The sequence below is a fragment of the Nycticebus coucang genome, chromosome 22 (assembly GCF_027406575.1).
Source record: "Nycticebus coucang isolate mNycCou1 chromosome 22, mNycCou1.pri, whole genome shotgun sequence".
NCBI classification, from domain to species: Eukaryota; Metazoa; Chordata; class Mammalia; order Primates; family Lorisidae; genus Nycticebus; species Nycticebus coucang.
The window spans coordinates 54,121,941-54,148,433 of NC_069801.1; the positions used below are offsets into that span (position 1 = coordinate 54,121,941).

The 26,493-nt window shown below is 44.9% G+C and overlaps 1 protein-coding gene across 8 annotated transcripts in view; it reads right to left on the reverse strand.

The window, feature by feature from the left end:
• The window catches only part of DAB1 (DAB adaptor protein 1), a 1,288,157-nt gene that overhangs the window by 71,331 nt on the left and 1,190,333 nt on the right, over positions 1-26,493 (reverse strand). For 7 of the 8 annotated variants that reach the window (XM_053575146.1, XM_053575151.1, XM_053575145.1 and 4 more), the window contains 4 exons: positions 5,474-5,605; positions 4,694-4,813; positions 4,219-4,257; positions 2,395-2,460 (listed from right to left, as the gene is read on the reverse strand). In XM_053575146.1, coding sequence (XP_053431121.1) covers positions 2,395-2,460; positions 4,219-4,257; positions 4,694-4,813; positions 5,474-5,605 — 357 coding nt within the window. The remainder of the gene's footprint in view (positions 1-2,394; positions 2,461-4,218; positions 4,258-4,693; positions 4,814-5,473; positions 5,606-26,493) is intronic. The other variant, XM_053575152.1, reaches the window with a different exon arrangement.

Consider the following 26,493-nt stretch of genomic DNA (forward strand, 5'->3'; position numbering starts at 1 on the left):
TGCGCACCCACATACGTGCACACACATAAATGCACCCTTGCAAGTGCACACACATACACGCTTGCTCACCCATATATGTAAATACACACACATGCACACCCATCCATGTACACACATAAATATCCACACGTACCCATACATGCACATACACATACACAGACGCACGTACACACACATGCAAGTGCACCCATATGTGCACAAACACACACACCCATATGTTCACACACACACGCATGCGTATCCATACAGATGGACACACACGAACATGCCCAGGCACCCATGTGCACACACACACAGGCACATACATACATGCACGGGCACTGTATGTGCATTCACACATGTGCAGGTGCACCCAGACACCCATGCACACACCCCCATAATCGGACACACTTACACAGGCATGAACACCCATACACTCACATGCATACATGTACATGAACCTATACACACATACACACACGCTCACACATACATTCATGTGCACCCATGCGTGTACTCACACAAATGTATGTGCACCTTATACATGTGTGTGCACTCTGAGTCTTATTTGCTCCTTTTACATTTGAGGCCCAGAGCGGAAGGGAAGGTGATGAGCCGATGGCTGAGCTGGCACTTGCACCAAGACCCTGAATCCACACAGATTCCACGTTCTGGGACTTGGGACAACATCTCTTCTTTACACTCTACACATGAGTTTGTTTCATTCTCACGTCAACATGTATGTTAGGAAGAAATCATTCTTGTATTTTATTGTTAAGGAAACTGAGTCTCAGAGAGGGCAGGTGCCTGGCCCATTACCACACAGCTTGCTGAGGGAGCCAGAACTATAACCCAGCTCTGCACCAGCCTAGACCAGTTCCTTCTAGTACTCTAGGAAGCACCCCAACACCTTTCCCTCCCCCACTGCAGTCCCACAGGGCTCCGAGGGATCCCTGCCGACTGCAGTCAAGTCTGGATGGATTAAAAAACCTCGAATATTGCAAAACCTCCTTTTATGTAAAAGGTGCTTTCTCTTCCTAGGATGACGACTGGTTAATGATTCCTTTGGCCTCATATTCAGACACCACAAGGTTATATGCTTCCACACTTTCAAATGCAACTTTTCTTTTTAAAGATACTTTGTAAGTGATGACTTTAAACAAAGCCTCAAAGCATAACCTCACATTTGAATCGAAAGAGGATGGATCCAGTGGAGAGAAATACTTAGATTAATATTCCATAAGGCTGGTTTAAACCAAGTTATTGATAGAACTAATATTATATTTTGGTCATTTAGCAAGGCAGGATAATAGGATAAAAATTAAAACACTTAATTCACTATTAACTATGTCAAATTTTCCCCTTCTCCATAGCGTTTACATTTCACGTAAGGACTAACATTCTAATGAGCAAAAAACCGCAGGTCGACATTTTTTCTTTTTCATGGGCTATTGTGCTGGGATTCCTCCATTGCTTTGTTGGGAAAGCATGGTAGAAGTAGTCTGAGCTTGTGTTTGAACTTTGGCCCTAAACAGGTGCACAACTCTGAGAAGTCACTCAACTTCTCGGAGCCTCAGTTTCCTCTTGCAAAAATGGGATTAAAATACCTATTGTATAGTATTATTTGTGAGAATTGAGTTACAAAGTAAATTCAGTATCCTTTACATGGACATTTAAAAAAAAATTCCTTTCAGAGGGTAAGACCACGTTCTTTTATTATGCATATTTTTGATGTTGTTTGCAAATAGCATTTTTGAATGTGTACTTGATTTTCAGTAGTGGAGCTGGCTTTTAAAGAAATGTAATGAGCCCACTCTATTTTTTTGAGACCGAGTCTATGTTACCCTCGGTCGAGTGCCATGGTGTCACAACTCACAGCAACCTCAAACTCTTGGGCTCAAGTGATTCTCATGCCTCAGCCTCCCAAGTAGCTGGGACTACAGGCACCTGCCACAATGCCTGGCTATTTTTTTGTTATAGCTGTCATTTTTATTTAGCAGGCCTGGGCTGGGTTTGAACCCACCAGTCCCTGTGTATGTGGCCGGCATGCTAGCCACTGAGCTATAGGTGCTGAGCCAATGAGCCCATTCTTTTGAGAACGAAGGAGCCTATTGTAGGATGGACAACAACGCTCCAATGTCTTACTTTCGTAAAATGGAACCCTTGATTTTTGCTTCCACTTCAAAGAGTTAAGATCTATTCAAAAGTAAAATACTGTATCCAACTGTCCATTAAATATTACAACAATAAGGCATGGAAACTACAGGTCAATGAAGGGGAGCTGGAAGCCAATTCATTTGAGGCGTCTCAACAAGCCAGGCACAACCAGAGACCCCGGGGTTCTTCAGGCCCGTCGGAGCCTTTATGCATTTACCGGTAGTGGTGCAGTGGTAAGAGAGGCAAGCGATTCTATACCTGATAAATGTTTTCTTCCGTTTCAGGGTCACGGATTGGCTCGTGTCCAGCCTCAAACACAATGTACTATTGCAGGCGCGGCCAGAAAGGAAAGGTCAGAGGTGAAAAAGAAAGAGGAAAAAAAAGCATTTGGAATTTAAGGCACAAACCATAGTGAGCATTGAAGAAACAGGTGCAGAGTAAATGCCCTAAAGACACACTGGCTTGCTGAATAACAAGGCGCCTTGCCCTTCCCTGCCTCTTCTAAGGAAAACTGCCAAGCTCTGCTGGTCAGTCCTTTAGGAGAGATCACAGCAGGCCCCTGCGGATCTTTCTGGAGTAATAACCTGTTCATCCAAGGGCATTTTGTCTCAGCCATGTCTGAAAAAGCTAGGATCTGCAGTGAGAGCGCGACCTCACGGCTGCACCTAGGATCCCAAACTTCGTGTGAGCTCTGGGCCACAAGGGCCTTCCTCCCTTTGCTCTCTAAAGCTCAAGTTCCTAAGTCAACTCTGAAGACCTCAGAAAGCCCAAACTCCCTCAGCCCATAACTCTCACCCTATCTGACGTTCTCGCTTTTAAATACTGAAAATCAATTTTTCCATATACATGTTTTAGATCCAAAAGGACTGGGACATTTCAAAAAGGGCACTATTCTCTGCAAGCTGGTTAGCCAAGGCTGAAGTTCCTCTGATAAACAAATCCTCCCCCGGTAGCATTCTAAAGCTAGGCCACGTCTTCAAGTGCACTTCTGCTCACCATAAAGGTTAGATACTTCTACTTCAAGTTACCATTACATCGTGTTACTTTCAACATAGCAGCACCAGCTCTCTGGGAAAGCATGCATTAATACAGCCTCTTTATGTTGACCACCCGAGGGACTGTAACCAAGTGGTCAACATACGGAGCTGGCCAACGTAAGGAACGGGGCCGGCTGTGCTGATACATCCTGTGCTGCGTGTCCCGTCTGTGAAAATTCGGTCAACTTACGGAGGTGTAGGGAGGTGGTCAGCGATGAAGTTCTACCGAATTAATCAAATGCACACGTGGTAGGCACATAGACAGATACACCTCCTCCGAGGTTTCCTTTTGCATTGGAAGAGTCAGGGTTTTTGTTTGTTTGCTTTGGGCTTCTTTCTCTCCTTGGGAATAAGCACCAGGGAGGGAGATGCCACCTCTTTCCTTTTTCTGCATCTCTGAACAGAGCTCATACTTGAAACCAAGAAAGGTCATCTCTTTACTCCCCCCCCCGGGAGCTGCAGACTTTCAAGAGGGTCCAGAGAAAGCTACGGGCAAAGATGTCTCTAGGATCAGTCTTCCTTCCTCACGACAGCCCCTCCAGCATGAGTCAGGTAGGTCGAGGGCCGGCCTACCCCACTGGGCGTCAGAGACGTCCCACGGCCTTCCTAAAGCTTACACACCATCCTTTGGGTTTCTGCTCAAATGTTAACTGCAATGTCACCTCCCACCTCTGGCTCTTAACTCAGAGAAGCCACCTCATTATTCAGACTCTCTCTAATGAACTCAGAATATTCAAGAGACTCTTGGAAACATTTGGCTCTCAGATTAAACTTGTACAGATTGTGGAGGGGGCTAAGGCAAGGGCGGGAAGGGAGAAGTTGATCTGTGAATCCCACGGTAACGATGCTGGCTAAATGTCTGTGGATTTTTATGGAGATCAGCTGCTGGTGAGGCTGGCTGCCTTCACCCTCGGAAATCGTCTCGGGCCCTCCCTCTCTGCCTTCTGCAGTTAAGTGGGGGGCGTCTTCAGCTTTCTGAAAAAATGGCCATACCATGGCCCTAGCCAGACCTGGACCCAAAAGCCCAACTTGTTTCAGAAATTACCTGGTACACAGGATCCTCGACATCCTCTTCCAAAATTGTCTATCACAGAGTGAGGGGAGGGAAGGTAGAAAGCAGAGGACATAAAGGAGAGACGTGAGCTTGCATTCAGAAGGTACAGGACAGAAAAAAACCATTTCTGGGCAGAAGAGGCTGGTGAGTCATTAGGGTAGAAAAGACAGAAAAAGTCAAAACCCTTGTAGCCACCTCCCTCCCCCGCCACAACCCGTACCGTTGGCAACAGCAAAAGCAACTGTCTATCTTTAGTTCTCCTCTGAAATCTCCCTCTGGATTAAAGATTTCTCTTTCTTTAACATGTCAAGAGTTTCAGAGGATACGATCATTTCTAAAGCTTGCTTTGGGTGCCTGTAATTTACACAGGAACCTTTCATCTTTGTTTATTTCTACTTGGCGGCTTTCACCTCTGTGTATTGGAAACCCCGGTCTTCTCCAGTAGGAGGGTAATTCACAGGCATACCTGGTACACGGCTTGTTCACACTGCTTATCTTTCTGTGCCTTTTTTTCTAATTCTTCTCTTTGCTTCAATTCATAAATGAGTTGAAAGAGATCCCTCAAGTCCAGAATAACAGGTTCAGCCTGGAATCAAAGGGGAGAAAGCACGTTAATAACAGAATGGTACTAAGATGCAATGACCAAATATTTGTTTTATCTATCTATCTATCTATCTATCTATTATTTATTTTTTGTAGCTACAACACACAGCCCTTCCTTTTCCTATTAAATTGAAAGCATTCCATTCTTAATTAATTCCACCTTGTTTATATTGGTTTTGCAAATTGCATCTAGGCTAAAGTTCATTTCTTCAACTAATTATATTTGCAAATTCATAATAATCATAAGCAGAAAAGGCATTGCTTTTATTTATTAGCGATTTCGAATACAATAAAATTAGGGCAGGCCTCATGCAAAACAGCTATTTGTTTCCTCTTATTTTCTTTTTTAAATGAGGCTATGAGCACAAGGAAACTTATTTGTATACTGTGCCTCCATCCAGTTTAATCAGAAAGGAAAATAATTAGTCATTAGGAAGAACCCATTAGGAAAAAAACAACAGTGAAAACCAGACGGGTAGTATGACCATGTTTCCTTGCTCCAAGGCTGTTTTTCTTTTCTGGATGGGAACTTCAGCAACAGCTTGGCCAGACATCAGAGGGGGTCTCCCAAGACCAACAGTGTCACTGTCCTGGCCCCCAGAGTTACCCGTAAAGGTGCCCTCTCTTGGATGGGGATACTTACTGCCTGGGCTGTTTTTATGGCCACAAATCTGTGATTCCCTTCCTTCCCACACACGTATCCGAAGGCCCGGTGATCTGTGATGTCCTTCGCAATGTAGGATATCTCATGAACAGCATGATGGTGCTGAAGGGCCTGAAGAGAAAAAAGGAAGAGCGTCTTTCAGGGGACGTTTTCTTCAAGCTGTTGATCAGTAAGAGATGTGTTTCAGCTACGTGTGAACAGGCCCGAAGGGCTTTGGAAAAGCTGCTTGGTCCAGATAGAAGGAAAAAAAGGCTGTGCTTGCCCTTGAGAAATGGAGGCTTCCCTCCATGGTCTTAATGCCATGACGGGAGAGAAACACAGGCCTGTTCATACGCTGAATGAGCAGCTGGGGGTGGCTTCACTCAGCTTGCTGGAGTTAGTCTAATTCAGTGAGTAGGCTTCTGTGCAATTATTTTTTCATGACAGGGCTCAGTCTCACTTTTGGCTTGCTATTTAATACATTTACACACCCAGGGTCTCTGCGTGCCGTGGTGAGGGGTGCACACTGCACAATTCCAGGGGGTGTCACTCCCAATCATAGACCCACAGAGCTGCAGCGTGACAATGCTCTTCTGGCAGACGGTAATAGTGTGATAAGGAACAAATGCCTTTCTCTGTTTTTTCCAAAGTCACCACTTGGCATAGAGGGTGGCCTCACCTATCTCTGAGGCTTCGCATGGGTTGGTTCCTCTGCCTGCATTGTTGACTCTTTTATCCACCTGCCCAAATCCTATTTCTTTTTCAATGGCCATTTGAAATAGTGCCACCTGTACGAAACTTCCCCTGAACAAGCCTTGTCTTCCTTCTCCCTGCAGAAATAATTCTGCCTGTTTTCGTGTTTTCACAGAACTTTACTCTCCAGCAACACTGAAGCTCCTGATGGATTCCTACCCCCGGTTCCCCGGGCTCTGCATTCCATAAGCCTTCCTTCCCCCACACAGTTACATCACTTCCTGTCTGATACCTTTACATCACTTCCTGTCTGATACATTTACATCACTTCCTGTCTGATACATTACATCACTTCCTGTCTGATACATTTACATCACTTCCTGTCTGCCCTTCCCTACCAGGCTCTGCCACCCTCACACCTTGTACTGTGCCTGACCCATAGTTGTTGAACTATAGTAAATTGAGATTAATGGTCAGTAATTGGAAAATCTTTTAAAATGGACCTTTTGCTTTTATTATACGAGCTGCAACAAATAATGTTCACCATCACCATTAGGTGATGGTGATCTTTATGGCTGTCTTCCAATACTAAACCTACTCAGAGCAATCTTTACTCAGCAGTACTCTATAAAGGCTTATGTATGCATCTGGGTATTTAGAGTATGCTTAAAGTCCTAATAAAGGGCCTTTCTTTATACTGGGTATCAGAAGGTTTGCAGTACAGCCACTGTGTAAACACAAGGCACGCACTGTCACACCTCTCCGTACCTAAATTCATTCTTCTAGTAAATGAGAGGTATGTATCAAATCGATGGCTCTTAACCCAAAGCCCTGGATCTATAGGGGTCATTAAAGGTAATAAAAACAGGTTTCAGGCAATTTTCAAAACCTCAAAAAGCTAAACAGAAATCTATAATTATTCCTAATAAGCCTACAGATTTCTTTGTGCTTGTGAATAAAAATGGCAGATTTATTGGAAATGATATCAGGTTAGTGTTTTTATATTCCTTACCCTGTATTGCAGCATAATTCTCTTACCAAGAACTGATTATTGTTTAAATAGTCCAAATAGGAAAATGAGTGACTATCAATACGGTTCTTTTGGTGGACAAAATCTTCTCCATGACAGAGTCCACAGAGGGAGGGAGGAACAAGACAGAGGGGAAGTTGCTTACGAAAACACCGGGGACCCCTGAGTAGATATTTTGCAAGCTCCTCTTCCAGTCCCTGTCTTTTAAGCTCTTGGGACCTCCTACTACAAAACCAGCCTCCGTGCACGGTGGGTCTCTTACGTTTCACGTTGTTTCTCTCTTTAGTTCTAGACCACTGACTTTCCAAAACAGCCATTCCGCCATCCACTGCAATCTTTCCAGGCTTCTGATCTTTTCTTTTTTTTTTTTTTTTTTTTGGCCGGGGCAGGGTTTGAACCCGCCACCTCTGGCATATGGGACCGGCGCCCTACTGCTTGAGCCACAGGCGCCGCCCCTTTCCAGGCTTCTGACCTTAGAATCATTTGCTGTGGTAAAATAGTCTGCCTCACCTCAACCCTCTAGGCCTGGTCTGACCTTGCACTAGGCTCTCTGATCACCCTAAAATCTCTTCTTTCGCCTTCACACCCTGTCCAGGTTGGCCGCTGCCCGCTGGGCATCACGCATGCAGTGTGCTGGCACTGCCCAGTTATCTCCGTCCTATAAGGGGCAGGACGATGACTGTATAATTCTAATGGATTTTGACACGAATAAAGTTGGTGAAGACGGAAGCGTTTGTTAGTCCAAGAACCTAGTCATTTTTGTTTCATTAGGAGGGCATACTTAGCTAGCAGAGGAAAATTGCTCAAAGAGCAGTAGCTTTTTCATGGTGTTAATGACGTAAAATTGATGAGATTTATATTCACAAACATGAGAGTACTGATTTACAGGATTTCATGTGCTAGAATGGTGGGCATGAGGGGAAAATGGGAGACAAAGACGTTTTCCCCCTTCTCTCCTTTTCCCGAAAATATTTCTCTGCCTAATGTGGAGAATGTCATTCACGTCTCCTATTAAATCAAAGTTTGACGACAGCGCCTTATTGATTGCCAAGCAGAATATTGCTCTAAAATTAAACTGCGATTAGAAGTCTTCCTGGTGGAATTAGATTTGGAGATGATTGTGCAATGGTAAAATATCACCTACCATGCAAGACAGCAGATGGAGACGTTTTAATTTATCTGGGAATCCTCATTAAGTGTTTTAAAATCAAAACAATTTTAATGCCTGATGATACCTCACATTGCCTCGTGAAGTGTAGCTGTGCGAGCGCGTGAAGTACTTAAACATATTTGTAACATTATCCTTCCCCATAGTTAGTTTTATGACACGTTAAAAAAGCACTGCTCTGAAAGTGGCTCATTCGTTTGGAAACTAACAGTCAGGGAGGGGATACGGCTCCACTTTCTCCTACCTCAACCATGAAGACATAATATAGACTCGGAAATGCACACACATTAGAATGCTGCTAATTCCCACAGCTGTATTAGCACATTCATTTCACAAGTTGGGGCATCCTGCAAATACTTGTTCGCCGAGCCTCAAAATGGCACAACTCTTAAGTAGGTTTTATCGGCACAACCAAAGACAGTTGGAGGCCAAGGGAACCTTCAATGTCACACAGTGCAAATCTGAGTTTATTTAAGAGAGGACTGAGGGCCTGATAGCGTACTGGCAGGACCAGTCCTAAACCCAGGCCTTGTCTTTTCCACTAAGGATGACAAATCATTGAGAAAAGGCAACTAGGTGATACAGAATCAAGGCCACCTTTCTGTAGACTTCTGGGTCCCCAGCCCAACAACAACGATGATCAAACTGGGAGGAGGAAGGCAAGAGAGGGGAATAACTGGGAACAGAGCCGAGGATGCTCTGAATTCTGCTAGGGACAGTCGTAAATCACGAGGTTTGGGTAAAGGCCAGCTACAGGGGTTTCAAAGCAAAAGGTCCAGATGGCAGGTCCTGGAAGATTACTCTCAAGAACTGGCTGCTTCTGGTGTCTGTTGATGGGTCAAGACCAGAGGATAAGGCAAGGCCCTGGGTCATGCAGATGGGGAACGCTGCATCCCAGAAGAGTTTCTGGGGTGAGTGTCCAGGGCATCCCAGGTTGTTCTGGGCAGGGGGCAGTGAGAGCCCCCAGAAGACACTGGGCTAGTGCGTGAAGAGGAGGAGGAAGGGAAAGGCGGCTGCTGGGGAAAGGCCCCTCTAGTATATTTCCTTTTGAAAACAGTTATTGTCTTGCTTAGCAGATATTAAAGTATTGCCCACATCTAAGCAGGAAGTTGGTCTTAAAAGTAGAACCATCAGGAACCCCCATCTCTCTGCTCCAGCTTCATTCACTTCATTTATTCCTCCCATTCTGAACTCTTCTTTGCATTGTGGACAAAAGTTATCAGTCAGGAATTCTAAGGACAATGCAGGCATCAACGTCCTCAATCCAGCCTGAGCTTTTCCTGCAAGTAAAGTTCAGGTAACTAGCACTGCAAAAAATCTGAGGAGCTCACCCTCCTCTTTCAGGTTTTACCCTTTCCTATCTCCAAGCCGCTGCCCACACGGCTCGGACTGCGGATGCCCTGACCTGCACTTCATTAACTCTCGAGGCACAACCCTAACATCTTGCCCATGCAAGAAACTTTCCTTACCACCTCATCTCCCTTCCTAATGATTCCCACCCCAGATTCCACTGCACCGCATCTGTCCTTCTGCACCCAAAGAATAGGGTGCTTTGTGCGTGTTAATTCTGTTTCACGCTTATCTGTTCACCAGTTATTCCCAGCAGGTATATTTAGTGAGTGCCCAGAATGCTGCACGTTTCCTGCTATGTGCTACTGCTAACAGATAACACAGCCCCTTCTTCGAGGAGCTCACCATCTCACAAAACAGGCAAAGAAAGTAACAGTCCCAATATAATACGACAGGTGTGCAGAGGGTCACACAGGCTCAGGACAGGAACAGGAGAAGAACTTTAGGGAAGACTTGGCAAAGGAGGGCAACCTTGAACTGAAGCTCCAAGGACAAAGGGAAGATTCCAGAAAATAAGGAGGACGGGGCGCTCCAGGCAGAAGGAACTGAGCGTGTAAAGGCCTACAGGTCTTGAGAACGGGACATGGTGGGGGAACTTCTGTGCATCTGTTTTCTCTCCACTTTGGGAACGTTAGACCTTTCAGAGAAAAAGACCCATGTCTGGTTCTTCTCAGTCCTATCCCAGCATCTAGTACTGCTCCTTTTGAACAGGAAGTGCTACATAATGTTTGAGGGGGACAGAGAGGGAGGGAGGGAGGAAGGAGGAAGGAAGGACCAAGCCGTTAAAAGAGACAAGCTGCATAAATACGGTAGATGCTCAATAAATGTTCAATAAATGAATGAATGGGGTTAATTCATAACATTCACATAGGATTCCTTCTGCAAACAGAGGGTTTCTTATCTGATCGTCATTAAATCTTTTTTTTCTTTGTATTTCCATGAGCCATTTACCAATGTTTAAATGAAGTATCAAATTGTTTGGTGGGTTACTGTCTGGCAGAATACATTGCAGAGAAGACTTAATTTGTAGTATGGTTCAATACAGCCAATTAAATACAGTATGGATTAGAAAGTCATCTGCAGATTTTACCATTAGCTTTTTTATAAAGAACAGATTCTACTCCATTTAGCCTTCACGTTATTATATGGTGGGTCTCTCTCTCTGTATGTGTGTATGAGATTGTGTGCTTTCCCGAGGCAATATTGGTAACAGGAAAAATACCCACCAGGATTTATGTGAGCTAACAAAAAAAAAAAAAAAAAAAAAAAAAAAACAAGACAAAAAAGCAGATAAACAGACAGACACAGAACAAAAATAGATACATGAAAAATACACTACTTCCCACCACAGGCAATTACAGTGGTTAAAAGCTCACAAGACAAAGGGAGGCCCAGGCTCATTATAAAGGCTTTTCTCTTTTCTAGCATATTTTTGGATGTGTTTGCTGCCTGGCAGTGTCAGTGAGGCTGGGAAACTGCTGTACCAGCCCCCTGGCTCCCCGTTATCAAATGCTAAATGGAGCAGGTCAGAGGGAATCGTTCCCTGGGTTGACATCTTGATGTCTTCTAGAAGGTTTAACTCAAGGACAAGACCAAATTTCCGAATAACCTAGCCTCTAGCTGAAGAGGCAGTGTGGTAACAGGGAACCGGAGAGAAATGCAATTGAGACCTTCCTCTACCACTTTCGGCATTATCACGCTAACTTTCTGAGAATTCCTTTCTCTTTCTGTATAATATAAATAATGTTATGGAACCCAAACTATTGTTGGAAATATCAATTCATGTAAAATACATCAGATAGATATGAGATGGCATTTTCTCTTATGAGGATAAAAAAATAAATATTCAGTGATCACCAAATTGCAGGGAAATAAATATTTTCCTGGGGTCCTGGCTTGCCACATGTAACACAGAAGTAATTACAGTATCTGTCATGGTGCTGCTATGAAGATTAATGAATGAACACATGTAAATAGCTTGGGCCAGTGCAAGGCACCTGGGGAGACCTTTGATAACTGTCAATCATTGTGAGTATTTTTGTTATTGGTGGAAGTGTGATGAGGTGCAACATTTCTGGAGGGCTGGTTGACTGTTTCCAAGCCTGTTAGAGATGAATAAACTGACCTGATGAGTCCTCTTTCATTATTTATCCAGAAATAATGTAACATGTGGGCAAAGAGTTGGATACAAAATATTCTCTGCAATGCTGTTAGAATATTCTCTGCCATGCTGTTAAGAGTCGTAAAAAGTTAAAAACGTCCAAAACGTCGAGTATAACTGCCTGGTTAAAGAAAATCCTTTTTGCAATACTATGAAATAGTATACACTACTGAAAAATAATCTTCTACATAATTTTTGTATAAAAATATATTCACAATATCCTGTTGAATGGGGGAAAAAAGCATGTTACTAAATAGTATATTCAATACAATCCTGTTTTTGAAAAAAAAAAAATGCATATCCCTTATAGGGCTCTCCCTTACCAGTGATTCTTAAAATCTGACTTTTTTCTTACTTATGCTAATTTTCTTTACAATAAATATTTTATGTAATACCCACTCTGTTGTCCTGGGTAGAGTGCCATGGTGTTATAGTAGCTCATAGCAAACCTCAAACTTCTGGGTTCAAGTGATCCTCTTATCTTAGCCTCTCGAGTAGGTTAGACTATAGGCACCGGCCACCATGCCTGGCTAGTTCCCCTCCCCCTATTTTTAGTAGAGACGGTGTTTCTCTTTTGCTCAAACTGGTCTTGGACTCCTAAACTCAAGCAATCCACCCACCTCGGCCTCCCAGAGTGCTGGTATTATAGGCATGAACCATGGAGTCCAGCTAGTAATTATTTTTAAATGACTAATTTGAATGAATGAATCTGTCAACAGTATTCTTGGTCCAGGTCTGTCCCTGGCTTCTCCTCCAACCCCACTGGGTCTATGTCTGTTTCCCTCTCTCAGCCTTTGTTTCCTCAGCAATTAAAAGGTGAAGGTGGGATTAAATAAATACTCATGGCCTTTTTCGCTCTCAACATTTAATTCCCTTTAAAAAATTTATAGCAGGACAACAGCTATAAAAGACAGCTTCTTCTTAGCAGCTTGCTAAACATATGTTACGCACACACAGAGATCTGGGAAGCTGTACGTGTCCTTGCCTAAAAATAGGAAGAGACGCTAGTTAACCAGCTGAGATCATCTCAGACCTGTGATTTGGGCTTAAATTTGTCTAACAGGATAAGTGGAGCCAGGTGTGCTTAATCAATTAGCCATCACAAAAGTGACAGCGAAGCAGGTTTCTGCCCAGGAGACGCAAAAACCACCTTCAACAAGGAAACTGGCTGCAGTGTTAGTTTCCTAATGCTGGGATTCAATCAGAATCCATGTCCCAAGATCAAAAATGTGGCCACAAAGCCATGGAAAAGCTCAAGGCCTTCTATCATACTACACGGCTTCTGGAAACGGGGACAGGATAAGCACTGTGGTGGGTGAGACTGGCTGTCCTCTCTCATTTAACTCACATTCATTCCCCAACGCGCTTAGATATTAGGGTACACTAGGCCCTGGAGATGCTGAGAAGGGTAGGATGGACTCCTGGTTCTCGAAAGCTGGCTGTGTGTGTGTAAGGTTGAGGCCTTGTTTGGTAAATAGTGAGAATAGTTTGTATATTGTGATGTCCTGTCCCCATTTCCAGAAGGCATGTGGTATAATAGAAGGACTTGAACCTTTGCATGGCTTTGTGGCCAGAGACAAGTTACCTTATCTCACTGAGCCTTAGTTTCTTCACCTGTAGGATGGGAATGTTGCCTTAACCTGCCTAACAGAGTGTCTACTGGATGGTAGGCCCTTAGCACTTAAAATGGATGTTCCCAGGCAACTGGGTTTTAGGGTTCTCATTCTGACGACTACATTCTTTAGTGTTCAAGCACCAGGAGTGGTTTTTTTTATTACAAAGCTTTCCTTGGAGCTGATAAATAGTCTTGGTGTGGCCAAAAGGGGGTGAGAAAGGAAGCCGCTGGGAAGTTGCCAGATGAAATGCTGAGAGTCACAGTTTCAGACTTCATGGTGTCACGTAAGAACCCGGATTCTGTGATTCTTGGAAGTTTAACACTGTAGTTGTAGAAATCAGTCAGTTCCCTTCGTTGCTTAAGACTTTTTGAGTTTTCTATCACTTGCAATCAAGAGATTTCTGAACAATGAAATAATCATCAGTATCTCTATCTTAGGAGGAAACAGGTGGAGAGTGAAGTGACCTGTCCAAGGAGTAGGAGGCCGAGGTGGCCTTTCAGCAAGTCTCGGAAGCGTGTACCCACTTTATTGGTAGTAGTAATTAACACTGGGACTGTAATTTTGAAATTGCTTTTGGTATGCATTAGGATAAAGGTAAACATATTGTCATTAGAAAGACATATTTTCAGTAAAAGAAAAATGAGACACAGATATAAAAAAGTTAAATAACCCTATAACGTTAAATTTGAATTGGAAGTACCTATACAAACTTGTGATTTAAAAAATGCATCCCTAGCACCATTTCCAGAAAGGGCCTAGAAGCCAGGAAACAGTAGTTACCACCTCAGAGCACACAGAATGTAGCTACTTATCTATTAATCTCTCAACCCACCTAGACAGAGAGTCCCAGAAAGCAAATATTACAAAAGGTTAAGTTGTAGAATTATCCTTTGAAATTTTCTCTGTGTTTGAACATTTTCCTGATAACAAGTAGAAAAAAAAATTAAATCTTAGCACGCTCTTTTCTCTACCCCCCTCTGCCTTTCTCTGAAAACAGGGGAAACCAAGACGTGTAACACACAATGACTTAATGGTAAGCAGGCTGCAGGGAAAGGGCTTCATCACGGCTAACCCAGTCAACCCTTGGTTCCAAACGTAAGGGATGGTTAAGAGGACACAGGTGCTTAGACACGCTTAAAGTTAGAGCTGCCATTGTCTTTGGTCCATCTCTCATTCCCCCGGTCAGCATGGATAAACATCAGTCAGGAACCTTCTATCTTCAACAACATTTTTAAAAGTTCAGGATGAATAAATACAGGAACAATTTATACCTCTGAATCCCTGGGATGGCAGGAGATTCCAAAACTTGGAGGATTCTCTAACCATGTATAAAGATTCAGACCTAATTTTCATTATATTAAAAAAGAGGGTACTATTGGAGCGTTCCTACCATGTACGAGGCCCTGGGCTAGGTATTCTATATATATTTTCCCTCATTTTCACTCACCCAACCACCTTATAGATTATTTCCTCTACTTTTACTGTTGAGGTAATAGAGACCCAGGAGGGTTAAGGAATTTGTTAAGGTCACACAGTTGATAAGACAGACCCTGGACTGCTGCCAGGTTCGGCTGCCCCCACCCTCCAGGCAGCCTCCAAGGACCCGAACACAGTTTTAAATATGCTTTAATGGCCTATATTTCCATTCTCCTAAAATTCTTATTTTTATTTCTGTTTCTTTCTGCATGAAGAATCCTAATAACCATTGTAAGTGCTTTGTAATATAACCAATGATTTCGACATTTTAGCTCATGGTGTAAAATTATCGTAGCTCAGAGGTAAATGAGTGTGGTTGAAAGGAAACGAAACAGTGTGTTTTGTCACAGTTGCTGCAGAAACAAGGTCATTATATTGAATGGAAAATGACTTTTTTGTGTGTCGGAACCAGTCTGAAATTAAACCTATGCCTTGGTCAGTTATGAGGCAGAAACTTACCCCCCCAAATGGGGAATTGACAAAAAACCAGCCAGTGGAGGGAATGTTGGATCAGGAGTGGCTAGGACTCCACCTTCTGGCATCTTTACTGGTAAAATGAGATGGATAGCAGGGGGTGGTTGTGGCAAATCATGGCTTCTCAGGGTGCTGAGAAAAGACAGGATTTCGGCTAGACGCAGGGCAGTGCCTGATACTCAAATCTGTTATGGGCTACTTTTGTCACCTTGGACATATCCCCTAACTACTTTGAACCGTGTTTTGCCTGGAACATACGGGTGCTTCATAAATGGTAGCTACTCTCCAGCTCAAAGATCGTTATCCAAATTGTCACTGTTACATGTTCAATAACGGTCCCGTAGGCTGAAGTCCTGAACACGAGCACCTCAGAAAATGACCTCATTTGCAAAGTCACTAAGGGTACATTGAGTTACGATGAGGTCACTGGGGAGGAGAGGGGACCCTTAATCTAATCTGACGGGTGTTCTTATAAAAGAGGGAAATTTGGACATGGACCCATGCGCACAGACAATGTGATATGAAGATGATGGTGGAGAGTGTGACGATGGGTCGATAAGCCAAGAAATACCAAGACTGTCAGTGAACCCCTGAAAGCTGGAGCTGAGGCAGGGAAAAGATTCTCCTCCATCAAACCCTCAGAAGCAGCCCTCCCCCTCTGCAGGCACGTCAATCTGGGACATGGAGGCTATACCCACAGGGTGTCCCCAAAGTCACCCATAAAGTTACCAGACACAGGGGAAAATGAGAAACTGTAGTTAAATAAATGTACCTTGACTCATACCATATTTGTTACCAAATATTCACCAAATGTTCTCTATTTGTAAAATTCTGTAATAAGTATTTTGTAAATACAGGCAAATACGATTACAATTTCCTATTTTCCTTACGGACGGAGACTTTATGGATGACTTTTGGGACACCCTATAGAAGTGAGAGAAGTCATTTGTTGTTTCAGCTGCCCAGGGTGTGGTACTTTGCTGAAGCTGCTTTGACTCAGTGGTGACACCAAGAGCAGAAAAAAATGACAGCCAACTAAATCCCACCTAGGTAACGCATCCCATCTGTATTCCCTCTGTGACCCTTAATTTTCCCATCTGTAAAATGAGGGAGCAACACTGATCCCTTCCAGCTTTGCCCTATTTCTGAGGGCAGAGTAGGAAGCCTTACTTGTCTTCCTGTTACAGACAGAGCTAGCTACTTAACGCAGGTGCGTGCAGTGCAGAGCAGCGCCACGCAACTTAGAGCCGCATCTATCCAATTATTTCCCATTTAGCGCTGTGCAGAACTCCCCCAATACACCACCAAACCACTGAGGCGGTGGGCTCAGCTCTCTGAGTACAAGGATCAATTGTTTCTCTTCCACTAATTGGTCCCCTGATTGTTAGGCTGTTGCCTTGGAAAATGAACTGTCAGTTAAAGAAATTAGCATACCACTTCCCCCTTTCTTGAAAAAGTGCTCCCCAGTAGCCATCTCCCTTTCAACTCACCCTAGGATCTCAGAAGGCAAAATGGATATGAATTAAATTCTTACTCTCAGTGATACCATTTTTTCCTGCTGGAGAGATGAGAAAACTGTGGGGTTAAGCCACTTGGCTGAATTCTCAGTCAGTGGGGAAGTTCAGGCTGACGGCCAATCTGACACCAGCTCACGCCCATTTTGCTACATGGGATCGTCTCTGTAGGGCTGTGATCATCGGGCTCTGCTCAGCTGTCTGCCCTCTTGTGCCTCCTTCCTGGCGTGTATCTTCATGCCTGTGCCAGACTCACAGACAGCTGCACCAAGGGAGGGCAGATGTAAGGAAGCATGGCTAAGCCCCTGGGTGCCTTCTGCATCAAATACTTCCCCCTGTTGGCCCCGCTCTGATGTGACCCCAGGACTCAATTCTAGTAAGACAGTATCTGTGTCAGGCACTGGGAATGGCAAGACAGAGCCAGCAAGATCCTTGCCTTTAAGGAGTCCACACCCTGACGGAGAAGGGAGGTCAGGTCAAAGAAATCCATTCCTTTTCTTTCTAGTGAAAAGCACAGTTGGTAAGTACCCCTTCATTTACATGGTTTCCTGGTTAATATCTGACTCCTCCTCTAGACTGAGGACAGCAGCAAAGCAGACCGGTGCTAGCTGTGGCTCACCACGGCATCCCAGCCCCTAGCAGAGGTGTCAGACACTTTGGAGGTGGTGGTGGTCAGAAATGATTATTTGAATGAATGAATCAACATTATGTTCATGCAATCATAAAGGTAAGAGCTGGACATGGTGGCTCACATCTATAATCCCAGCACTCTGGGAAGCTGAGGCAGGTCGATTGCTTAAGGTCAGGAGTTCCAGACCAGCCCGAGCAACAAGGAGGCCCCGTCTCTACTAAAAATAGAAAAAACTAGCCAGGCATTGTCGTGGGTACCTATAGTCCCAGCTACTATGGAGGCTGAGGCAAGAGAATCACTTGAGCCCAAGAGTTTGAGGTTGCCGTGAGCTGTGATGCCACAGCACTCTACCAAGGATGGCAACATAGGACTCTGTCTCAAAAAAGAAAATGAATTAAAAAAAAAAAAACAATAATAAAGGCAAGAATAGGGCAGGAATAACGGCCTGGAGTGACTAGATTAGTAGGCATTGACTAGATAGAAATTAGTGACCATGGCAGTGCTGAGAACCAAGATGTTCTAGCCAGAGGGGTAACAGAGAGTTGTGGGACTATAAAACAGTGTGTTATGTGGGGAGCTGCCATCAGCAAGGGATGATAAGACCATGAAACATTAGGCAGAGAGTGGCAGTCTTTGAAGGTGACAAGCTAGGCAGGGGCCAGGGGATGCAGAATTTTGAAGGCCAGGTTAAAAAGCTGGGGTGGTTGAAAATTGGCAGTGCCCTTCTAATTGACCTGCTGTTAATCATGGCTGAAGCTGAGCCTTCCAGAGCTGCAAGCACAGCCCTTCCTCAGGCTGGAGGATGGGCAGCTCAGCACCCCTCCCAGCTGGGTGCCAGTGGGCTTGGGACTATCCCGTGTCTCTAACAGCCATGGGGACAATCAGCTGAAGAGACAGGGAGGGTGGCTCATAGGTGGCTACAGGTGAACTCAGCTTTCCCTGCAGGAGGGGAGGTCCAAGGGCCCTGGCCAGACTGCAGCTGGACTTGGGCAGCCATTTTTTCCCCCTGGGTTATAAAAGTATCAAACTGTCAGGTCTGGAGACAGTCTAGCAAAATGTTTGTGAGCTGAGGATGAATCCTGCCTTCCCTCACCACCTAACCCTTGCTTCTGACCTGCCATTCATGACCCATAGAAATTCATTCCAAGTTTTTTAGCAACAGGGGACCCGGCAGAGGCAGTGGTGATGGCAGTGTGCCTTTTTGTTTAATTAGCTGCACCAGTGGATTTTGGCGACAATTGGGTGTGTTTCCCTACTTTCTAATAGAAAGAGGCTGGGAGCGTAAGTGTGGTAAGTGCCCGTTAGCAAACCAAAATGGGTTATCACATGGACCGACCCTCCGTTCGCTTTTTGGAATTTTTCACTTCCCCAACTCTGCTCAAATCCCTGCCATCTCCCGCCCTCTCCCTCATCTTCCCTTTAAGATGCCCAGTCACTTCTGCACAGATCCGAATAGAGCTCAGCTGTTTCCCCTACCGTGGTGGTTACTGAGTACAGTCTGTTTCACCGTATTAACTAATGTCCAACTGTGTTCATCTGTGACACTGCACAGGCTGTAACAGTCTCCACCTACCGCTCAAAGCGCAGGCCCTGGGCCGAGGCACTGTGTGCCCTACCTCAACTATTGTGATCCTGGAGTTTGAGGCAGTCTAGGGCAGCGAAGCACAGTGGTTAAGCCCCCAAGAAATGTCAAATGCCTGAGGTGACAGATGCCCCGTTACTCTGACTTGATTAACTCACACTGTATACCTGTACCAAAACATCACACGGGCCCTATAAAGAGATGAAACTATGTGTACCGGTAATAATACTTATAAAAATAAAAACTAAAATAAAAAGAACACAGGCCCAAAAGTTCGAGGTCAAAGCCTGGTCTTCCTACCCATAAGCTGTAGGACTATTACAAGAATATTACATAATATTGTAGGAATATTATGTATTCCTACATAAGCTGTAGGAATATTACAGCTGCATTTACCCTTTTTGTGACTTTGCTTTCTCATCTGCATAATGGGAATAACTTTCTACTTTGTAGAACGGTTATGAAAATTATATGACTTAATACACGTGATATGCTGAACAGGGTTCCCACAATGCAGTAAGTGCTTAATAAGTGTTATGCTGTTATTTCAGAGTTATTCAAAGAGTATTCCACAAGGGAAGAACTTCTCTATTTATGCAAAATACATCCCCTCCTCAGTACATTCCCTGGTGCGCCAGTCAATGCTCAGACGTCTATTGAGTTAATGACGCAACTGCTCTGTTATTTCTATACACTTTTCGGTCTTGTCCCAAGAAGCACTGTGGCTGCTGGTTTATGTATACGCAGGAGCCTTTGCAGCATCCCCGAGAGCATCTACACACAGGATGTAATTGCACCTTGTGTAACAGTAGCCGATGAGGATGTTACTGAGTCCTTGTGACACAGCAGACCTCCATGTGGGACCATGAGGGGACATGGCTGAGAGAAAGAAGCACTTGCAGCTCTGGGTTCAACTTAGAAGACACGAAAGCTGGCTTGAGACTGCTATAACATTGTCTTTGTGTATCAGAATGGGATGAGGGCAAAGTGATGGGAGTTGTCAAGTTTTGAAATGAATAATAAGATGCCTTCAGAGTGAGGCATATAAAACAGATGAGCTAAAAATACAGCCAGCTCCAGGAGCATCTGGGAAGAAGGATTAGCAAGGCAGCTTTAATTGCAGGAGAACAAAGACCCCCGCAGATGGGAATGTTTCTCTCGCCGGTTGCACCTGCAAACAGGTAAGCGCAAGGACGAGAACATAAGGTATTTATTCTGAATGCCTTCTCCCCAGTTCAGGAAATTAATTCCCAAAGGTAGGCATCTGGCAATTTCCCATCATTTGGATTCCATGGGAAACCTTGAGGGATTTGGCCCATTTGGGGAGGGAGAGGAGGCATTTTTGGAGTCCCTTTCCTCCCACGGTTTCTGATGGTTTTCTTACAGACCAGGTTTAATTCTCATTACAATTTGATGAGGAAGGTTTTATTATTATTTATTTGAAAGAGAAGAACACTGAGTCTCAGAGAGGTGAAGCTGCAGGCCTAAGTTCAAACACCTAGACAGTGGAAGTCCTGGGATAGAACCCAACTTCCAACCCCTGACTACCTAATTCCCAAGTTCAAGAGCATGATGACACATTACTTCTTACACGTTTCCTCTGTTAACCGTCCTATAAATTGAAGTATGTCTTGTAAAATACTGACAAACTATCTCGACTTCCATCTACCCTCACATCCACCCATCTACCCATCAATCTATCCCTCCATCCATCCTTCCCTGTTTTGATAAAACCTTCCCATTGCTTCCGTAGGCCCACAGCATGTAAGACAGACACCTCATTGTAGCCTTCCAAACTCTTCAGTCTCTAACAAACACTTTATGGTTACAAGCTATAGGTGCAAAGTGTTTCATGGCTTTTAAAGCTCCAGCTGGTGTATCTCATTCATTATCCTGTTTTGTTATCGCCATGATAACATTCGGAAGTTACGTAGCTCAGAGAGGCTAAGTACTCTGCCCAAAGTCACATCAAGTAAGCAACGGAATGGATATCAGCATGCTCGAGGACCTTCTGATTCACAAGGTCCAGCTCTCTATATCATCTTGATAGAAGGAGTTAAGCACAGAAGAACACGGACATTGGAACAAGACTGCCCAGGCTCAAATCCTGGCCTTGCCGCTGACCAGCTATGTGGCCGTGGGGAAATATTTATCCTCTCTGTGCCTCAGTTTCCTCATCTGTGACAGGAGGATAACAAAAGTACCTCCATCACGGTGTCGTGGTGATTAATAGCTGCTGGAACTCAGTTCACTTAGTAAACCTAATAAGCCTCACTTAAGTGTTACGTTTTTCTTTGTTTGTTTATTTTTTTTTTGAATATGCACCTTCTCTCTTTGGTTGGAAATCTTCCTGCAGTTGGGAGGAGCCAGCTAAGAAGTGGGAGAGTGAGGATTTGAACCCAGACCAGACATCATGTTGAAGTAGGCACGGCCCCTGCTTCTGAGACGAAGCACAGGGTCTAGTAAGTGTTCCACACCTGCACTCTGAGGATAAGGAGAAACATTTAGAAACTATAAATTTAGTTTTCTAGCCTCACAAAATAAAAATAATACAACAATTAAAAATCCTTCCCAGCACCCCCCACCACCCCCACCCCCGCCTTCATTTTTAAAACTAGGTACAGGAGAGAAATGGCTGAGAGGGGATGGAAGGGAAGGCTTGGCTCATGTCTTTTGTAGAAGAAAAGGAAGAGCAGGTTCAAGGCCTGATAAGATAATGGAAAGACCCAGACAGACCTGAGCTCAAACAGCAGCTCTGCCACTGCACAGCTGTGTGTGTGTTCTGGTGCAGACCAGAGCTGGCCCTGTGTCCTGACACTGGAGAGAATGACAGTCCAGCCCTGGGACCAGGTGCAGGCAGAGGGGGAGGCTCCCCATGTATCACAGGGGTGTGCCCAAGGTTGAGAGCCTGGGACCATAGTGCAGAGGAGGAGAAGACATTCCCCTGGTCAGAGGAGCTGCCCTGTTAGCTCTGAGCCTTCTCCACATCAGAAATAACAAATCAGCCTATAAGGCAAGAATGCTAATAATCAGTGAACCCAGTTGCAAACTAATGCCTGGAATTCAGGCCTCCAAAGTCACCTTGTCCCAGCACTGGAGCATCTCTATTTATCGGACCTGTAATGTGAGACCCAGAAGTCTTAATTCCGTCATTAAAAAAAAAAAAAAAATGGAGAAGGCCGGGCACAGTGGCTTACACCTGTAATCCCAGCACTCTGGGAGGCCGAGGTGGGTAGATTGCCTGAGCTCACAGGTTTGAAAGCAGCCTGAGTGAAAGCCAGACCCCCATCTCTAAAAACAGCCAGATGTTCATTGTGGCAGGTGTTGTAGTCCCAGCTACTCGGAAGGCTGAAGCAAGACGATTGCTTGAGCCCAAAAGTTGGAGGTTGCTGTGAGCTATGACCCCATAGCACTCTACCGAGGGCAACAAAGTGAGACTCTGTCTCAGAAAAAAGAAAAAAGAAGAAAGTAATAAAATACAGAAACTCCTCCATAGTTGACAACCTTCCTACACTGACCACGTCCATAAGGGGACCTCGTTTTCATAGGCGGGACGTGCACCACGTGTACTCAGTGGAAGTCCCTGATGTTGACCACCTTCCTGTATTGAGGAGTTTGTCACAATCCATGTTACAATGTGGCGGTCAACTCACAGAGGTCCTGCAGTGCTCTCCTGGCAGGGTGACGGTCAGGAATAACAGGGACAAGCACACGAGCCCCATCAACGGAAGCTTCCCGTCAATGTGGTAAGGGCATGTGGGTCTGCAAGCAACCAGCCTGACCTGGGCACTCTGTCACTCCAAGGATCCCCAGGTTCAGGCTGTCAAACAGGAATAAGAAAGTACACACTGTGAACTTGTGAGGAAGTGAGAAGGCCTCTGTGAGTACACCGGAGAGGGCCCAGCAGTCAGAGGAGCAAGTGCGTATAGTCTGGGACTTGATACCTTAAACTCATTTTTCCTCTTTTTCCTATGTAACTGAGTGTCGTTCCTTTCCCTTTTCCGTCCCTTCAATAATATTTCCTGAGTCCCTGAGAGCAGCCCGGGGCTCGGCAGGGCAGCTGTGGCTGTGTCTCCCTTTACAGGCCACAGTCAGCTTACAAACCTTACAGCACCCTTTTTTCTTCTTGAGTCCCATTAAACTCCTTTTCGGCTTTCCATACATACGTGGAGATTCACTTCCTAAAAGCACCTTCTACTCGGCTACCTACAGCGGTCAGAATGCCTGAGGCCAGAGTGGATGCAGGAAGGAGAAGGGAACTTTGGACGTAATAATGCCAGAGTCTGCCAGTCCCACCCCGAAATTTCCATGAAACATTTTTTGGGATGGTGGGAAGGATTACAGTTGGGTGACTTTTTTATGTCTCCTAAAATTATTCTGGGACTGCTATCAGAGTGTGTGAACTCTAGGTAGACGCCCAGCCCCTGGAGGACCTCGTCCTACACTCTGCTCCATCCTGGCTCTCACTCCCAGCATGCCAGGCTGGCAGGACGTGGAGACCCTCCAGGTCAGCAGGAGTCAGAAGGCAGGGCTCTGTGATCAGACCTCGGAGACTTACACGACAGTCACTGCACTACTTCTGTGCCACAGCAAAGGAAGCTGCCCACATGCCTCCATCTCTTGCTCTGAATAATCTGTGCTCCACGTCCTCATGGACATGGACTTCCTTGCTTTTGACCTTGTATTCCTGTTAAAAGTCCTCCTTTGTCTATTGCTTTTGAAGACTGGCTCACAACTTCCTCAACTACTGAAATTCAGGCTCCCCTTCAGGCTGGGCTAATTTAGTTGCTTCTGAGAAAACTCTTATACCCCTGCATGAGTTTATTTGGAATGTTTCAGCAAGGCTAAGGGTTCAGGACAATTCCACCTTTGGCAGGTGCTGTTGAAAAATCTGGAGGTGGGGGCGCTATCTCTTCATAGGGGATGGGGCCTTGCCCCCTGCCCTGGATTCACCTGAAGGTTCTGGCTTCCTAGTGTGGGCAACTCAGACAGAGGCCCAGTGGGCTCCTCATGCTGGATCTGAGAGCTGGAGGAGGTAATTCCAGTCCTTTCGGGCAGGACTGGAGAATTTGCACAGCTATCACCAAAACGCTCTGCTACTTCCTGATTGTCTGGGTTTGGCAGGAAATTTCACCTTTCTGAGTCTCAGCTGCTTCTCTGGGGTGAGGATTAACGGGGTGTCATATAAAGTTCCCACCCAGATGGCTGGCACACAGTGGGGACTCAACACCCTTATCACAGTCAAGGAGGAGGACATTCTAGGGTGGGTGGGAACCAGCGTGATGGAAGCTGAGGGGCTGGTGCGAGGCAGGACCTTGGGCGTGAAAGGATTGAGTGGGGCTAATAACACTGGGTGGTGGGCTGCAACCATCATGAATAAAAACAAATCAAAGGGGGCCTGAATGCCAGGGTGAGGATTTGGGACTTGATGTACCAAGGACAGTAACATATAAGTAGTATGTTAAATAAGAGACAGCAAACGCCCTCCGAAAACTGTTGCAGATACAGGAAGGAATAATGCTTCCCAACACAGTAAACGCAGTGATACTGATGCCAGCAAAGATGAAAGTGAGAATGATCCAAATCATACCAGGGAGAGCTGACGCCACTGGCTGAATCCTTCCTTCCCGCCAATCACCGCACTAAGCACTTGGCTGGGTTGTAACACTCGAGCCTCATAACAAGCCTACGGGATAGACACTATTATTATCTGCAGTTAACTGATGAGGAAATCCAAGCAAAGAGAAGCTGCCCTTGTCCTTTGTTCAAGATCAGCTGGAAACGTAGTAGAGCTGAGATTTATACCCAGGCCTTCCTGGCTGCAGAGCCCATGGGTTTTTCCAGATCCACAAAGCACATCAATTTCCTATTTTCAACCTCTTCCCTTAAAAGCTTATTGCTCATTCTTCCCTGGCTCCTTTCAGAGGAGGGCTTTCTGAAATGCCTAAAATAAAAACACATGAGTCCTATAATAGATACCTCCACTGCAAGAGATATAATTAAACTCCCCATTTCAAGCAAAGGAACTTGCAGAAAAATTAAATCCAACAAAAGAGAAATTCAGTATCCCAGCCACATCTTATATAAAACTGAAGCCTGTGTGTCTGCTCCTCACCCCCCCTTCCTGACAGCATCACTTTCTACCACGTCCCCCTCAGGGGCTTGGACTCGCGGGGCCCTGGAGAACTCAGTGCACAGGTCACCTTTTTGCAGGTGACCACCGGCTGATGTCACTCCTCTCAATTAATCCCTAGCTTGTCATCCTTTCTTAGCTGCTTCCTTGTACTTCTTGCCCTCTGAAACTAATTTGTTCACTTACTGTATCCTTATTTATTGTACTGACTGCTTTGTTCACTCTTATATCCACAGTGTCTTGAATACTTAGCTGACCAGTCTATATATCCCTTGAATAAATAAAACCCCTATTTGTCCACCAAAGCTTAGCTCAAAGCACCCTCCCCCCAAACTGGAATCCCTTTCATTGAGCTCCCATAACATTCTCCTGACCTATCTCATTGTTCACCCATTTTTATTGTGATTATAAATGTTTCTTGTCTGTTTCTCCAGCCCCAGGAGGCAGGGGTAATGGGGCCCTTTAATTATATTTCCTCAGTGCTGAAACTAGTATCTGGCAATGAGTAGGCGTTAGACAAATGTTTGTTGAATGTTCAGGTAGGTGAATGCATGGATGAACGAATAACTAAAAGGGATAAAGAATGAACAATGATGTATTTTCAGTTGTGGAAATTAAAATTTATAAACACTATCTGACACATATTACCCCTGAAGACCTGCAGCTTCATCTATTAAGATAGGCGAGGTTAACCACGAAATGCCAGTGACTTGGAACAACAAATGTTCATCTTTCATTCAAGCTATGTGTCTACCCGGGGCTGGCAGGGGCTCTCATGCATAAAGTCGCACCAGGCCCAGGCTGATGGATGTTTCTCCGTTATGACTGATGGGCTTGTAGTTGTGCAGACAGGAGAAGAAGCTGGAGGGTCACATCTGATGCTTTGGCCTAAAAGAGATAGATGTCACTCAAGTTCATAGGCAGATGGCTATGACGCCTCACAGGGCTCCCGATCGTAAGAGCTGGAATTACGGAAATCTGTGGTTGGAGGTAGTAGCAAAGGTCTCCTCTGTGCTTGGAGACGACAGAACTCCTATAGGCCCCTGCAGCACTAATGCTTTGCGTGCTCTAGGTCTTGAGAAATGTCCCCCAGGGTACTTTATGGATTAATGCATCATTGCCTAATTTTCACATATTTATCAAAGACATGGTTAATCACCAACTGGAGCTTTACTTTTTTTTGGCTTCAGAG